This window comes from Xenia sp. Carnegie-2017, unplaced genomic scaffold, assembly GCF_021976095.1.
Source record: "Xenia sp. Carnegie-2017 unplaced genomic scaffold, XeniaSp_v1 HiC_scaffold_25, whole genome shotgun sequence".
Lineage (NCBI taxonomy): Eukaryota > Metazoa > Cnidaria > Anthozoa > Malacalcyonacea > Xeniidae > Xenia > Xenia sp. Carnegie-2017.
In genome coordinates, this window is record NW_025813488.1 from 8,394,386 (window position 1) to 8,411,627 (window position 17,242).

A 17,242-nucleotide genomic window follows, 5' to 3' on the forward strand; every position below is an offset into this window, starting at 1 on the left:
ATTATAGTCGTCGCAAAAAAATAACTTTGTCGTTATCTATAGCTGAACACCTGTAAAATGCAAAATGAACAAGTAAATCAAAGCCTGACGAACTTAAGTTCTTTGAACTCAGTCACAGCTGTACTTTAGTGTTACAAAATTATAAAACGAAGGATTTAACTTTACATTTCCAAAAGTCACCTCAAGTGAAAATTAATGATATGATGATTCTCTCATGAAATGACGAGCGTTTCTAAAATGAGGACTCCTAAAAAATGACGACCATTTGAAATGAAAGACGAAATCCTAATCAACTGTAAAAAGGCCGTTTCCAGCCGTCCAGATGATTTCAACTTGCAACATAGCTAGGGAAAGTTTTCTCAGAATCGAACTACTCTTCCAGACACTAAAGTCGAAGAGAAGAAACACAAGCCGGACAAACCACACTGACAGATCATCGACGCATATAATTTGGTGAGAAACACTATCTTGCCGGAGTACTGTATTGAATGAAAAAGAACGGGAAAAGAAATGAAAAAGATCCCATTTTTCTTCCACACACCCAAGCAGCTCTGATCCTAGGTGTATAAGTTAAAGGCAATTATACTGAATTGAACTACTAGCACATTAAGATAAATTACGTAAAAAAGTTTGATCAAAAATTTAGATTGCAAGTTTCAAGGTGTTATAAGCCAATATAAAATGGCATTTGACTTATGTGAAAATTCCAGCGTAAAAAATAGTAAATCCCTCAATGACATCGCCGTGAATAACAAGCTTATGGAAGTCTTTGCGTAATACGGCTCTCGTGCAACGATTCAAACAAGAACTATTCTTCAAGCAAGGCGTAATGATCGTGAACACAGCGACAGAACTTTTGACTTTGCTCTTTGCAGGTTTGTGACTCTATTCAGATAATAATCGATGTTGTATTGTGAACGCAATTCTTACGCGAGTGATAGAATTCGAAGTTGAAGGTTATTTCAATGACGCTGTGTTTAAAATAATGCAATGACGCTCGTCATCCTGGCCTGCTATGTAGATTATAGCGATATTAAGTCGTTCAGCTACATATTAGTCGCTGTGAAATCAATTTTTGATATAGTACGTTGAGGTTAACCGCACGCTATCAGTAAAAGACATCCCATTCACTTCTCTAAGAAAAACACTTAAGACATGACAGTTTCGAAACTATACCAGACAGTTAAATGGCAGAACAGCTCAGGATATACCACCATCCACCAAGAAATGACGTTTTCAAGTTTATCAAAAGGGGCAACATTTACAAAAATGCAGCTTTGGTATTTGAACATTTGCACTTCATTCTATGGAACTTTATGTTCAAAATGTGGATTTAAGGCTCCTACGACATTTTTTTAAAGGATTACCTTGATAATAGGAAATTCGGGCAAACATTATCTACGCTGTGCGCAAGCGGCCCCCGAACTGATAAATTCATTAAATCCAAAAAAAGTTCTCTTAGATATCTGGTTATTGCCGTTTGGTTTACTGTAAACAAGGAAAACGATTGCGATCTCACGAAGTTATGGAAACCATCTAATTTCGTAATTAGTTAATTAAAACAATTTTCTCGACGTTTACATGCACTGAGAAAACATGCTTGAAAATGGCTTGAACGTAATGTCTATTGCCACCTATTTACTTAGCGTCTTCAATTCTTGTGAGCTCGTGAGATTAACTCACAAATGCTCTCTACTTTTGGCAAAGTACTGTAGCGTATTCAGTGATTTAATCTAGAGACGTGTCCGGCAGGAGATTTTATCAGCGAATACCTCTTGCTGGAAACCAAGACATCTTAAAAAGATTCCTCTAAGGATGAAAAACTTTAGTTTAAAGGTTATCCAAAAACTACTTAGGATAAGGCGTGTAAAAACATCAGTAATATCGATACGTCGTCGAAGTGTTTTCTTCTACTTCGTCATCAGTGCCATCATTTAATCTACGTTTTGAGATTTCCGTTAAGGATTTTAGTAATAAGATTCATTAGAGCCAACAAGTGTAGCTTTCGTAAAAAATCATTCGAGTTTCACTGCCATATATGGTCTGTTAAGTTCCTTGATGCTAAATCGAGTTAAAAGTTGATCTTGTCGAGTCAATACTGTCAATACAATCTATTTGTTCAGCATTGAATAAAGAGGAAAAGGTTGTTGTTTTTGTGAACACAGTTCTCTCTTTCCCGACACTGCAAAATACGTTTTGTCATTATCACAATTTTTATTAAAGTGGCTTACTCGTTAGGACGATTTTCAACCGATCTTGGCGTTCGGTAAAACACCTCTCTCTGGAAGTCTATAAATCTTCCTGCGAACACTCTAACCTGACCTATACTTATCTATTATTGCAAGTGAAAGGAGTCTGAACTAAACCCACATTAGAAATTAACGAAAAACAAGCAATTGTTAAGACAGTTTGATCGCTATTTATAATCATGCCATTGGTCATAAATTTCTAAAGATTAAATGTTACTAATCAATGAGTTTCCTAAATCAATCTTACCAATGAAGCAAATTACAATTCCTAACGCTCGATCCGTCACTGGAGACTGGAAACCATAACATTAATTCAATTCAAAGTACCAAAGTCTCGATTAATTTACTCAAAAGTAACATATTGTATATACTGGGTAGCTTTATCGGGCGGAAGTGGATTGTTCTGAGGGAGATCAAGTAAAGACCATCTCTTGTTGATCCACTGCCACCACTTTAAGGAAGCCTAAACATATGCAGTGGGGATTGAATGCTCTTCCAGATGAAACAGCGACTTTTTTAAACAGATTTGACACATTCAGTTTTGAAGGAGACATTTCACTTCTGTCAGTCTTAAACAGACCCAGAATCATGTCGGACACATCGAAAAATAATGCAATACAATATATTTATTTCGCATTATATAGTATTTGCCTCGACATCAACTCTTCATGACATCCCATCGGAAATATCAAGTCGCAACTCCCTAAACCAGAAAAGACTCGGAGTTGTCCGGAGTGATTCGCTATCAATTCTAAGAAAAACTTTGAAAAAGTTTTCGCTAACTCGGCATCACGTGACCAACCCGAGTGGTAAAGAAAGTGCACGACATTACATTAAAAGAGCGCTAAAAAAGTCTGGACTGCATGTCTGGTCCGAGTACATCAAGACGGCACAGGTAAGACTCGTTGATCAGAGAGATGACGTGGGAATTCTACGCGTCTTTTGCTCAAGTCAAATCTGTTATGGGCATACATTTGTTTCATGTCGATCGAAATGCACTTATAATCATTTATTTATTTCAAGCACAAAATTTTGTGAATTTTATTTAATAAGATTGACTAACATCGCCATCAAATCTGAAGTATATTACAGAGCAGAAGTTAGGAAATTAACCTTGAACAACCCACAGTCAAGTACTATAGAGGTGGAAATGTTCTTTTCTGTAGTCTTTGAGGGGGGAGAACATTATTGGGATGCTGCGCGGGAGATACAGCAACACTGCTGATGACGAAATTGTGATCGTGGGCGCCCATTACGATACGACCAGCAGAACACGTGGTGTGGACGATAACGGTTCAGGAGTGACCGCTTTACTGCAGGCGGCAAAAAAAATCGGTAGAGTTTAGTTGTATGGCTAAGCTTAGCCTTTAGTAAACTTCGTTCGAATTTTATCCTCCTTTATCCTCTTAGCCCCAAATATTTTTTTAACCCCCCTTGGCGTCTATTACAGGAAAAATGGAATGTCGTTTCAAACACACCATTCTTTTCGTGGCCTTCGACTTCGAAGAAGATACCGCGAACTCCAAATTTCCCATTCCATCGGGCAGCGAACATTTCGTGGCAAATCTCACGAAGTATCTCAGGAAGTCGGGCGGCACGGTCAAAGGAGCTCTTGTACTTGAAATGATAGCAAATCACAACTCTTCCCGAGGTGATTTGACTCCATGCGTATTTTTGTCGTACTAGTTCAAGTTCAACACTACGTTCGGTCTTCCTCTTTATGCTTAGGATCTCAGGCATTACCGCCATCGCTCTCTTCGATATCACGTGACACATACTTGAGCGTCATTGATGGGGGGAGTCGTGGCGATTTTCTCGCTGTAGTAGGTCGAAAGAAGAGCGACTTGGAACTGATGAGATTGCTGGAGCGACGTTATGAAAAAGGTAAGAACTAAGACGCCATCAGCAAACATTTCCACGTTGTGGAAATTCTCGCTGAAGAATTGGCATTCAACTTTGACAAACGGATAGTATGCAGGTGTAGTCACATGATCGATTCTCTTGAAGATATGTCATTTAAAATTCGTCTGGTACCCCTGCCGATCTCCGGGAGACCTTCGAATTCGCCCTACTTCGAAAGCCTCAAACAGTTTTACCGCAGTGATCATTACAACTTCTGGGAGAACTCTGTTTCTTTTCCCGCTGTGATGATAACAGACACGTCGAACTTCCGAGCGCCGATGGACAAATGCTATCACAAACGATGCGACAGCATGCGTCTTATCGATAAAAAGGATTTGCAATTCTTGCGAAGGAACATAAATGCCGTTATAAGCACAGCAATCGACCTTGGAGAAATAGGTTAGTCGAGACATGATGTCATCCAATTGTTGCCACCCGGTGACGTAATAAGCTTAAAAGTATAGTCGTGCTATGTAAATTTAGAACATGTGAAAACACGGTCTGCTACGCCACCTTTTTGAGTTTTTCCCAGTATAGCTGCGGCGGTGATTGTTTGTAGGTGGTAGAGGCCATTGATTTGTCCCTGCCAACGCAATTGCCCACTGGATAACTTCTGAAGGGGCAGGCAAGACATTTTAACGAGAAACTACCCAGGGGGGGAATTGCGTCGAGCGCTAAACAGCGGAAACGTCATCTAGTGGAGAGATTGTCTTTCCTATAAAATTTACAACCAGTGGTGAAGCTAGCCTGCAACTTTATTTTTAGATTCGTGCAGGACACACGATGCCGATGAATCAAACTCAAATTTAGATTCAAAAGCACACGAGAAGAACTTGATTGAGAATGCATCAGAGTCGAAAACGCTCAATGTGCCAATACTGCTAATTCCACACAAGCAACTGCGACCAACAAGCTCATCCGCAATAACCTCTTTATCATTAGCATTTTACATGACGATAACTTTGTACTTGTTGTAAATAGGATCATGTGAATAAATTACGTCTTGTTAACAATCGGCCCAACGCCATACACCACACATATGACATCATCAATGACCTCCGTGACGCGGAAAACATTTCACTCACATAATGAAAAACAGATACGCAGTGCGGGCGTTATAAAAACTCCCCAAATTACTTGGAGTTGATGCCTAATTTTGTATATTCGACATGTTACTGATCAACAACTTGCGCAAATTGCACAGAAATGAAATGTTTACGTAATTCTTGCGAGTACAATTACCGATAAACATGCACGAGTGACTTTTTTAAAGACTTCAAAAAAACTCACAATTGCAGATGAACCGCACTGCGATCAACCAATCACAGTCGAGAAATATCTCAAAGTATATTATTAGTATAGGTAATTGCTTTGCGTGCCGCAAAATAATCGAAGAACAAACAATTGCGATGGCATTTGCATAAATTAGCAAAAGACAAGTGCAACTCCCACCGCCTTTGACTGCTAAAGTTTAAGCCATTGTAGATTTTGCCGGTCACCTGCTCAAGACGTTTTACAAGAACCTGTCTCGATGGGACGAGATTGCAAACGAAGGAAGACAAATTTCGTTTCATTGTTCACGATAAAAATGTGAATGCAGTCAATAAGTTTGCTGCCTCGGGGTACAAGTTTTTTGTTAAAATAATACCATCAATTTTTACATCAACGGCGAGTACGTAATACAGGCTCAATATAGCTCATTGCTAAAGAAAAAAAGCCGTTTATAATTGAATACAAGCGAAGACAATTAGTGCAAGGCATTAATATTTAATTGATAGTCGAAGTTATGATCAATGTCATCGTTGAATAAGTTTTAAAATTTGAGGGAAGGAGCTTTGGAATCTTCGGCACTATTTTGCAGGTACGACAATTAATACATGCGCTCTTTTGCCTAACGAGTTATAGCTAATTTCACCTAGATTAGTCAGTTTGGAAAAATTTCAAATACTATAGAAGAAACATCTTAAATATACATAGCAAACTAAGGAAAGCAAATTTTTACGAAGACGCTCATTTCCGACTTGTTTTGCGCAGCGTGAGATGAAGAAAGTCTTTTGTATCAAGCCGTGCTCATTTTCGCAAGAATGGACGTTTTGAACTCGTTTGAACAGGCTTCAAATTTTAACTAGAAATGAAAGGAATCCTGACACAATTATCGCACGAAAGAGATCATATGTCGTCAGATAAATTAGCACAATCATGGAACGGATTTTCGAACATGGAAAACAAAGAATCTTCAATGAATTTTATCAGAATCGTGAAAGACGAGGAAATGAATGAACCCGATGACGATATCACAAAAACGTTTCATTTTGACCCAAAAAATCCAGCATTACAAAACAATAACCTTTTCCCAACGCATGCCTTTAACGAAAAGAAGAAAATTAAGATGCCTAAAGTGTTTCCTGCTGTTAAAATGTCCGAGATAATTGCCTCCAAGGAACTAACCGAAGAAGAGAACAAACTGGAAAAGAATTTAACCATGGACGACATGGAGAGAGTTCTGTCACTCCGTAAGAACAAAAAGAGCGGTATGAGTCACAATAAAGATAAATTACCAAAGATTAACGTTACAAGAGATGATAAAGAAACTAAACAGGCCCACTCCTCCAGCCCGCAAGCTCCTTCACACGCCTTCAACTGTGCAAGAATGCTAACGGAGCTCGATGAAGTTTGCAGCCTCAAATCAACGAGACTTGCGCACAAGGAGGAATTCGAGCCGGCAGTCAACATGGACAATCTACTGCGGTTGAAGATTGTCCAAGAAGCCAAGAGACACAGTGTGTTCACTCCACGCAAACGTACTGAATCACTCGAGCACAGCCGTTGCAATAGTCTCCCAGATTTAGGCTTCCGGGCGTCTCCGAAAAGATACTTCGTAAAACTTGATCCCCAAAGGGCAATCGCAAAGCAAGTAAATCTCAACGGGTGGAATGAGACCTCACAACGTTGCCGAGTGTTGTTGGAAAACCTTCGGAAACAGGACAAACAAGACATTGAATTAACCAAACATGAAAAGAACGTCCTCGTTGGACGGTGGATAGAAGAGACGTGTCATACAAAGCTCGATGGAAGTTTTACCAAAGCTACGTAAGTTGAATCGAAATACCCACAATGCCATGCAAGTTCGGCAGAAATTGGGCTAGTTGATTTTCGAACAAAGAATTAGCATTGGAATTTTAAGAAAAGTGAAAGAGTAATGAAAAATACATTCATAGTGAAGCTTATACATCAAGAAATATTGGAGTGAAGAAATAAAAGCCGACAGCAATAACGTACCACCTCATGAATATAAGCTGTTTAAAGCAGTATAGCTTATACCTCATGTTAAAAACATGACTGTAAAAGTTAGTTATTTTAGAACTAGTCCCAGTTTTAGCTACTTGTTCAAAAATAGTAACTAGTTACCAGGTAAAGGCACGGTAAAAAATTGTAACTCGTTGCCGCTACGAAACATTTGCAACTATAGTTACGAAGTTACTTTGCATGCGTTACACAAACAACATTATAAATTGCAGTCGTGCTGAATTTCATTCAATAAAAGTCTCGTTCTTTGGAAAAGTCGGTCCGTTTTTCTTTCTTTCTTTCAGCAATCAGTGGAAAAATAACGCAAAAAGATTCACACGTTTTTAGAAAAATTGTACCTAGTTTCCCATAGTCACCATTAAAAGGAACAATTACTAGTAACTTTGTTACTCGTAGAGTATTCAGCACAGACTGCACTAAGACATGCTTGGAATGTTCAGATTATCATGATTCACAATTCAGTAAACACAGCGCGTTAATCCTACCCAACAAACCTAGGTCTGAACAACATAAACACTCTACTTCAAAGGTATCAAATACAATAAAAAAATACAGGTGTTTTCCTGAAATTCTATTCTTCGGTTGCAAGCTACGTCATAACCGCCATGTTGGATGATTTTAACAAAGGTTTATTTACAATGCAAATTTCATCCAACATGGCGAGCATTCCATTGTTCTCTTACTCCCAGGGGGATGGTTGCAACCCACCAATATACTTCATCGGTATGTCATTCAGAGCTATTTGTATAACAATTTCACAGGCTCTCCTGTAAAGTCTTTGCACTCCTTCTAAACGCCAATCCAAGTTCCAAAGTCTTGGACACATCTATATGAAGGGAAAGACGTGCTCACTTCGAACGGTCAAGCGTGTTTCGGCGTCCGTATTGTTGTCAATTTAAGATACACCCCACGATCCATTGATCAGGCAAAGTTGTCGATGGAGAAAATTTTTCAATTTATGTATACTTAGTCGTTTCCTTTCAATTGTAACACGAGTAGATTAACAAAGATCGAGCCTACTTTTGAAATGCAAATTCTAAGTAGAGACATTTCATCAGTAAACAGAACCAGAAACAAATGCATCTGCAAACGATACGTCGAGTTGCAAGAATAGCCATTTATCATCTCGGCAAGAGATCAAGCGCAGCGTGTCTCAAAGAACTTTTCTTCAAACACTTTCAACAATTCTGAAGATCACAGCGCATTGAAAAAAGATAGCTGTTGCTCAGATTTTGTGATATAGCCGCAGTGTCGTGTTTTTGTTTTGTTCGTAAGGATTACAATTTAATCTCGAGAGCAACAAGCTGTGTCGCTAAAGTGACTGACTTCGTTCTATCTTCGATTGTACGGGCGATAGACAAACACGATTAAAAATTCATGCTGCTAAAAATGTAAAATTAATGTCTTTTAATCGACGGTCATCAAAACTTTTAACATAAAAATGAGAATACTAACGTCATGCTATATTTAAATAAGATAACAGATATATTTTGAACGAGAAAATAAACACGATAAAATGCGTTAATTCAACCAACAAACCCTAGCATCGGTGGTTCAATAATCTCAACATTCATGGATGATACATTCAACTATTGATCTTCGTAATGTCTTATGCTTTAGACGGTATTTTACTCGTAAAATCTTATTTCGGAAAGGAAAATTCAACTTCGTAATTCCTTTCTTTCAATCCCGTCTGCAGTCTTCGTCTTCATCAACGCTGCAACGTTGAAACCATTTGTTGATCTTATGCAAATTCCTGCCAACTCGATCCAAGTTCTCGTTCGAGTACATGCGGTTCGCTAACGACTTCGCGAGATTCATCTCCGTCAGCTCGCTGCTCTGCGATTCACGCCAGCATTTGAGGGAACCGTCCAACTCCGCCCGGGTGGAGTTCGATTCGATGTCGGATCGTTCCGAGAACGAGGCGTTCATTACATCCGTAAAATCTTTACTGAAATACAGATCACACGTGGAGTATTCCAGTTTATCATCGTCTTGCATGATGCCATCTTCTGACTCACAACGATAAAACATAAAGTCCATCGATTTCGAGCGTTCCAGGCTGCTCCATGGCACCAAAGTGTCAGCGCGTTTAAGAAACAACGCACGCTTTTCGATGCAATTCATCTCCTCGCTATGAGAAAGCAAATTTGGCAAACTCTTCCATTGGTTTAAAACTTTGATCGAGAAGCTCTTGGAAAATTGCGTGTGGCACGAGCAATCAAACATTTTGCCATGCGTCACAACTATCGCAAAAATGAATGACGAAGTCGTCAATTATTTCTCTTTTTGTTGTTGTTGCAGTTGCTCTCGACGAACTCCACTAACAGCGTGAGCACTGGGACAAAATCAACCGTATCCCGTTAGTATACGGATACTGACGCATCGAAAAGATGAAATTTTCACACTAAAATCTCGAGCGCTGCTTTTAACGTTTCTGGCTGAAGAAACAAAGTTAACATAACAAAGAGTAATCGAACAGACTGATGAAATAATAAATATGACCACTTATCACACGTATGCTCAATACGGTCATTTGGCCAACCGCGACAGCATTAAATGGTTTAATTAAAAATAGCCGCCGTCACCATATCTGATCGTGTGCATTGTTAAAGACGTCGATCACACAACGAGCAATATCCACGTTTCACCACAGGCTCGAGACGAAAATCGCCACGATTCTCAAAATCGCAGCCGTAAAACTTGACTGTCAGGCGCCGTTGCTACTTTAATAAAAAATTACCCAAGTTTCTAGCTTACGTTACGCGTTACGGTGACGAAAAATCTAGCGCGCAAGCATGCAATAAACTGTTAAAGCACGTGGGCAAGACATTCGCGGAACCCAGCTTTAAAATTCCCGTGTCTGAGAATGTGAAACGCGTAAAAACGCAGAAATATTATTCATTGACGACGTGCATTTTGAACAACACGCGAGAGAATACACTGGAAGCGAAGCGACTAATGTAATGCAATCAGTCAATTGGTCGTTAGTTGCGGCACATTTAGCCCAATTTTCGTCAATCTCCGCAGGTCAATTAGCTAGGTCTATTCAAGTTAGTATTTGCATATTTTATTTATAAGAGCAATGCTGTTTATGTACTAGTGTATTAATTCCGCAGAGCAAAGCAATTTCAGCAAAGCATTCACGTTCACTTAAATTAGTCTGTCTCCGGACAGAGAAACAACTGGGACGAGTGGGTAGAAAAAAAAGCGAAAGTGCACACAGCAGGTGTTCAATCTCTTGAAGCTCAAGCACAGCAGTCAGGCTCAACAAAATATACGAATTCTTGTGTGCAAGTTACGTAATGGCCGCCATGTTGATGTTAACAAAGCATTTCCTCATTCACAACGCGAAAAACATTAAACATGGCGAAAATTCTATTGTTCTTTCACTCCAAGGGGATTGGTTGGACACCACATGTATGTCACCCCCACCGTCGTGAAGCAATTCATTTCGGTAATGGTCTTTTCTTTCCCATCCGTGTGAACATTCGACTCTCCTTCCCGAGGGTCCTTTTTTCTGCTTGATTTTTTTTTGAACATCATACAGTCGAACCTCTTGAAAGCAGACACAGTTGGCACCACAATCTGGTGTCCACTTTCGGAAGGTGTCGCCTTCGGAAGATGTCCGCAAGTAGAGGTCCCACTGTGTTGTTGTTTAACGTTTGTAGATGTAGGTCGTCCCAGATGGTCAAAGTTAATGGAGTCCCAAAAAGGACTGCTCATGTTGATGTCGACTATTTCACAACCTTACCGATAGTCATTTTCCGAGTCAACAATTGAAGACTCTGAAGACGAGTACCGTTATGGTTGTCGAAACACCAGTCAACGTCAACAATCCTTCTCGGAACTCTACTAACCAGGACGATCTACATCTACAAAGATATATCGATACCCGGGCTCAAACATTCACTGTATTGACTATAATTCATGATCAATTTACAGGGTGCCCCCCCCTTCCCGAAATAAAGAACCCGCACGAATAATTATGCATACATTAAAATGAAATCTGCAAGAAGATAATGAAGTCTGGAATAGCTATTTGATCGGCCCGGTTACTTTGGTTACACGTTTGTCTGCGTTTCTTGCAACTTATGGAAAATATGATTACGTTTTTATGGCTGTTAAAATTCAAATAATGTTTTCTTTAACTAATTCTGCACAGACGCTACGAAATCCCAGAGGCGCAGAACAGTCAAGTTCATCAAACTGTTGTGAATGATAATTACGTAATTGTGCATAAAAACTTCAACGAATACATAATTAATTTATGTGGGTTCCGTTTCTCGGGGACAATCTGTATAATCATACGAAAGTTTGATAACTGGATTCGACAACAAAAATTATTTTTAATGCATGAGTTGCAAATCAACACTCACATTATAATACAAGTGAAAATATTTATTGTACAATTCATCACTCGTTTTCCTCGCTACGCAAGCGTGCATTAAAGTTGGTCACCTTAATCGCCAACTGTTGCGCACGCTCCACGATCTGTTTACGCTTTCTGCTCGATACGTTGTGTGCAATTTCAGCAGCAAAACGTCGATTGGACATCAACAAAACTTCAAGCTCCTAAATCAAGAGAACAATAAGAGGAAGATTAATTCCCTTGCCATAAAAGCGTATCTTATCTTGACAAAACGCAGGACGTGGCCGGGGGAGAATAGGTATGAGCTAATATTGTTAGGAAGTCATGTGACACAAAGAATTATCAAACAAAGACAATGCATTATCTACATTCATTGTCTTCAGTAACGAAGGCAGCCCGTTTATACTTCTGTCTTATAAACACGAGTCAAATGCTTTTTTTGGGGTAATGTCGCGATATTGCGCGAATCACGAATGAATGACACTAACTCCTTGAACCAATCAAAATATTTCTTGGACCGTTTCACGTGGAAAATTAATGACACGTAAAATAAAACAGGATTGACATATAATATATTGCCACATGTGAGATTGCATTGCGGTGAATTGCGATGTGCTATTTGCCAATTGTGGCCAATACACATATATAGCTAAACAAACACTGTTCTTGAATAGCTTGAGTGAACGCCTGATAGACAGCCTACGTCATAGCCCCTAAACTTCTCGTAGGAGACGTTAAAGGTCTACGACATAGGCTTCTGATAGGCGTCTACTCTACTTTCACAATGCAAATATCATTATTGTGTTTATTCACTGGAAAAGCGACGAATAAAATTAATTTTCTAGAGAAATGGAACAAAAAATTTTCTAAAAAATTGAGATTGTATGAGTTGAAAGATTGGGCTTGCTGTGCCACTTGTTGTGCGAAGCTCACTGGAGAAGAGTAATGAGAATAAAAAATGAACAAACTAACAAAAAGTGGCTAAAGTCTCAACATATGAATGTGATACAACTAAATTGATTAGTCTATCTATTAAGCTGGCAAATACACAACAAATGGCAAAAGACAGGAATTGCACATGGAAACCTGATGCCTGACCCGAAACCTAACTTCATATTATCGTTGCATACTACGAGATTAAATTGATTTCGACAGGAAAAAAATTGATTACAAAAAATTGTCCGGACCAAGATTCGAGCCCCTAAACCCTTGGTATGAGCTTCGCAGTGATCGGACAAACATAACTTTAATTTAACCATTGCTGAAAGCTGGCAAATTCACCATGGCAACCAATGTGATATTCCTGTCCTAAGCTGCTTGTATACTATGAGTGATTAAACAACAGAAAATGATGTAGCAAGCCTGATTGAAGTAGAATGTCCTAGGTGTTAGCTTCATACACTTCACCCGAAGGTCTTGCATTATTCTACTTCCCTTCAACGGCCATGATTGCAACATAACAAAATGCAACATGGTGCTTTTGAGAAGATTGATTGGTCTATATCCGAGTTTGCATTGGCCCGAGCACACCGAGTAGAGCACATTAATTAAACGAACAAAGAGAGTTTGCAAATTAAACATGAATCAATGTTGATGGAAACATCAAAACATTTGTTTAAATTTATCTGTTCTACATTACTGGCATTTCATAAAAGAAATAAAAGACAGTTTTGTGTGTTTGCACCAGCTTATGGAAACCTCGGACATGTTGCAAAACTGTTGGGCTTGCAATGATCAGCTCTCAACTCCCACAAATCAATGTTGACATTTTTAGCAGAAGCAACATTCAAACTTTTTTACTTACAGCAACATTGTGGACAAGAAATTTTCTGAAGCCATCTGGCATCATGTGTCTGGTCTTTTTATTCGATCCATATCCAATACTGGGCATTAATCTAGTTCCACGAAACCGACGACGTACGCAGTTGTCAATTCCTTTTGGCTTGCGCCAGCTTGGCTGTCATAAAAACCAAACAACATGCATGTTAGGTCGTAGAAGACAAGAAAGAAAAATGTTTTGATATATCACAAAAAAGATGGTTGAAAATGTGGAGATAAGCAATAAATGATATTTATAGCTTGAAAATTATCAACAAATTGAGCAAGTTTTATATTACTAACAAGTTTACTTAATACACTATCATCACGATCATGTGCGGTCGGTGCTGATGGTCATCACAAGATGGCCAAAAAGTTCAGCCAAGCCACCCTCCAGCTTCACTTTATTTGATAATCAGTTGGGCCTTATCAAAGCTGCAACATCAAACCTTAGTCAAATGTCAGCATTTCCATAAAGTTTTGATAAACCTTTCGAGTCTGATTAAGACATGCAAAATGAGCTTGTGGCTTTGTTCACAAGCAGGGAAAGCCTCAATAGACATTAAGAAAGCGGCCTTTGGCATCCTACTTGTCAAAGCACTTCTTTAATCTTCCTTCTATATGAATCAAAACTATCTTATCCAGTATAATGCAGTACTGACAAACCTTGACCATCGAAACAGTCAAGCTTATGTCGTACAAATCACTACCTTTAGATCAAGCTTGATACAGTTCATAGAAGGATGCAAACGAGAAAGTAATCAAGACAACGACAAGTTTTTAACATTAGTAAAAATCTAAAGGAATCGCAGCTTTATCAGACAAAGTATATATTGGTAGTCATATAGAACCGTTGTTTTCCCATACACTTGACCATTAAATACTTACAGCAACACGTTTGAAACGATCGGATTGATGGCGTATGAACCTCTTTCGCCTCTTCTTCACAATATTGGGTTTTAGCACGGGGCTCACCATTTTCGCTAGATGAACAAGTCTTAAATCAATTCATCTTATAAACTAGTTCTCATTCCTCAACAATGAAACGATTGCTGAAATTAATTCAGCAAAGAAATAAAAAACTTTTTTTGCACCAGTATGCCTCGGTCGGCGAGGATTGCTAAAAAAATTGAAGGATTTGAAATAGTTCTACCTTCCCCTATGAAAGAGCCAAAAGAAAAGAACTAGCCAGGGAAGGTCGCAAAGAATCTTGGATGATCGTCACGGTCAGCGGTTACACGATGAAGTCAAAACAATCCGGTTAGCACTATTTTCCAGAGCCCTCTATAGTATAAGAGTTGGGACATCTATTGTTATCCGTTTAGCTTACGTTGATTGGGCAATATTGATCACCTGATCAATTTCCGCCATTTTGGTTCCTAGTTTTGAAATTTTAGCTTGTGTTTATATAACAATTGCTGCTAGTAATACAGTATTTTGAGATAATATTGCGTTTTTTTATGGATAAGTGTGTAATAACTGATTGTTGAAGGCTACTAAATGTCATTACATATCGCATAAATCGAGGATTACGAAAAAAATGAAAGAAATGCCTTTACGTCGAACTTACGAAATTTGATTGCGTATGGTGATTGTTGTGCTGAACTGCTTTTGATATAAGGTTCAATTAACTGACTCAAGTAGAGAAACATTTTGGGCCAAATAACATTGCAAAGTTCGTGCTGATGCAGTTTCAATAGTTTTCTTACTCCAAAGCTTGTTTTTTAATCGAAGATGATTTCTCATTATGTTCTGAAATTGGTCAATCTACAAACCTCTCAATTCTCAGCCACTTCCATACTAAAACAACTACACCAAATCACAGAAACTCTTATGATTTTCCATGTTGTATTTTGTATTTTTAGTTCATCATTTAAAAATGAAGTAATTATAATTAGGATATTCAATGAAACAGCTGAGTACAATATATTTTGTTATTGAATTGTACAAATGTACCCTACTTCTGTAGCTCAAAGTAGAACATTACTTCTCTTCTAGACTTGTTGATGATATTTTAATTGTAGGTTTTGGTTTATAAGATCACAGAGGCATATCTCCATAATTTCAGCTATTTGGGCTTTTTAATGTATATTACAACTGTTGCTGCCTTTCTCATATATATTAAAATATTGCTGGCTTTCTGATATATATTTAGGTGCTGCTAGCTTTTTGATATATATATTTCACTGACAATACAAGGCATAGAATTTGAACAAACGGTTCAAATTCTATGCCTTGTATTGCCAGTGAAATATAAACAGTTCAACGGTTCTTTAAACGGTTCAAATTCTATGCCTTGTATTGCCAGCGAATTTGAACAAACGGTTTAAAGAAATGCTTCACCAAAATTTTCAGCAGAATCCCTAATAAACTTTATTAGAAATAAACTTTAATACTTTATAAAGTGATAAAGGCGAAATAACTTCATATACAGGAATAAAACGTTTAAGGTCAAATTCATCTTGGTCAAATCATTGCATATTTCAATAACTAAAAAGTAAAAAAGTCTGTCATTTTCTGCTGAGCAAGAAAATTTTGTGATCTTTCAGAATAAAAAATATCATGCTTGGATTAAATTGGGGGGGCATAAATCACTCACTACCATTAAATTGTTACAAATCTTGAACACAAATCTCTCCGGACCAAATCTGCATGATTACTATGATTCAAAGTTTCGAACAAAGTCTTGTCCAAGTATTTGATAACACTGATGCCAGGATAACATTGCCGCTTGCCACCAAGCTTAAAGATCTTGAAAACTTGTTACAGAGTCGGAACATAAGCCGAGAAAACACGTTCACGTACGAAAAATACTTCTTACAATGGGTCACGATCAATTTGAAGCACGAACTAGTAAACCGCAAACGAAGCTCAAACCAATGAAATTAAATCAGGTCTGCCGCAAATCGTTAAAAAAAATGCAAAGAGCTTGCTATTATTCCTAATATATTTGATACTACCATGGAATAAGCTTAAATTGCTTTCTTCTTTTGCATATAAACCCAATTTCTAATAGTATTATTATAGTTTCACTTTGCAAGTAGGAACCAAAATGGCGGCTCCGCGCTCGCCCCAGACCGTTTGTCCCAACTCTTATAATATAGAGGGCTCTGCTTTTTTTCCACCCAGCAAACCGCCCTTTACTTTACACAATCGGAAATAAATTTAAGATGGCGGCTAATGGGAAAGAACCAAAAGCTAAAAGGAAACCATGCATGCACTGGTGCTAGGTCGTTTTGAGATGGCGAGTAATTTTATATCTTTATAATACAGTTTTTAATATCAACATATGAAAATATTTACAGATAAATGTTACAGTATAAATTTTCATGCAACCACCTTAAGTTATAAACTTATAATCCAGGCTGGAAAATATGTCGTTTTTCGACGATTGTGTAAAATATTAGATTGTGTAAAATATTATATTGTGTAAAATATTATATTTCAAAGTAAAGGGCGGTTTGCTGGGTGGAAAATAGTGCTAACCAAACAATCCAGAGCCAGCCACCCTCCCACAGTGAGGACCACAGATTTTGGAAGGAGACACACAGTATCGAGCACATTTTACAGAAGTAAACCAATTTTCACCAATGCA

General features: G+C 38.2%; 3 protein-coding genes across 3 annotated transcripts in view; 1 reads left to right on the forward strand and 2 right to left on the reverse strand.

Annotated features, from left to right (window-relative positions):
* Positions 1-756: 756 nt before the first annotated feature.
* On the forward strand, positions 757-5,164 carry LOC124452926 (uncharacterized protein YfbL-like). Its single transcript, XM_047003585.1, has 7 exons — positions 757-875; positions 2,894-3,144; positions 3,416-3,584; positions 3,700-3,900; positions 3,978-4,133; positions 4,257-4,550; positions 4,917-5,164. Exons 1-7 carry the CDS (start codon positions 830-832, stop codon positions 5,126-5,128), a joined length of 1,329 nt encoding a protein of 442 aa, XP_046859541.1. The 5' UTR covers positions 757-829; the 3' UTR covers positions 5,129-5,164.
* A 3,685-nt stretch (positions 5,165-8,849) lies between these two features.
* LOC124453739 lies at positions 8,850-9,974 on the reverse strand. Its single transcript, XM_047004590.1, has one exon. It carries the CDS (start codon positions 9,684-9,686, stop codon positions 9,141-9,143), a length of 546 nt encoding a protein of 181 aa, XP_046860546.1. The 5' UTR covers positions 9,687-9,974; the 3' UTR covers positions 8,850-9,140.
* Positions 9,975-11,786: 1,812 nt separating this feature from the next.
* LOC124453740 (60S ribosomal protein L32-like) overlaps positions 11,787-17,242 on the reverse strand; it is a 28,709-nt gene continuing 23,253 nt past the window's right edge. Inside the window, exons 4-7 of the mRNA XM_047004591.1 lie at positions 14,801-14,832; positions 14,536-14,630; positions 13,634-13,786; positions 11,787-12,032 (exon numbers count right to left, since the gene is read on the reverse strand). Of these exons, the coding sequence (XP_046860547.1) occupies positions 11,874-12,032; positions 13,634-13,786; positions 14,536-14,630; positions 14,801-14,832 (439 nt within the window). The 3' untranslated portion in view covers positions 11,787-11,873. The remainder of the gene's footprint in view (positions 12,033-13,633; positions 13,787-14,535; positions 14,631-14,800; positions 14,833-17,242) is intronic.

Excerpts from the sequence above, each read along its gene's own strand:
- LOC124452926 (XM_047003585.1), top strand. The coding sequence starts at position 830 with ATGATCGTGAACACAGCGACAGAACTTTTGACTTTGCTCTTTGCAG. Across the intron at positions 876-2,893 it reads TTTGACTTTGCTCTTTGCAG|TATTTGCCTCGACATCAACT; the intron begins GTTTGTGACTCT and ends CGCATTATATAG. Across the intron at positions 3,901-3,977 it reads AAATCACAACTCTTCCCGAG|GATCTCAGGCATTACCGCCA; the intron begins GTGATTTGACTC and ends CTTTATGCTTAG.
- LOC124453739 (XM_047004590.1), bottom strand. The coding sequence starts at position 9,686 with ATGTTTGATTGCTCGTGCCACACGCAATTTTCCAAGAGCTTCTCGATC.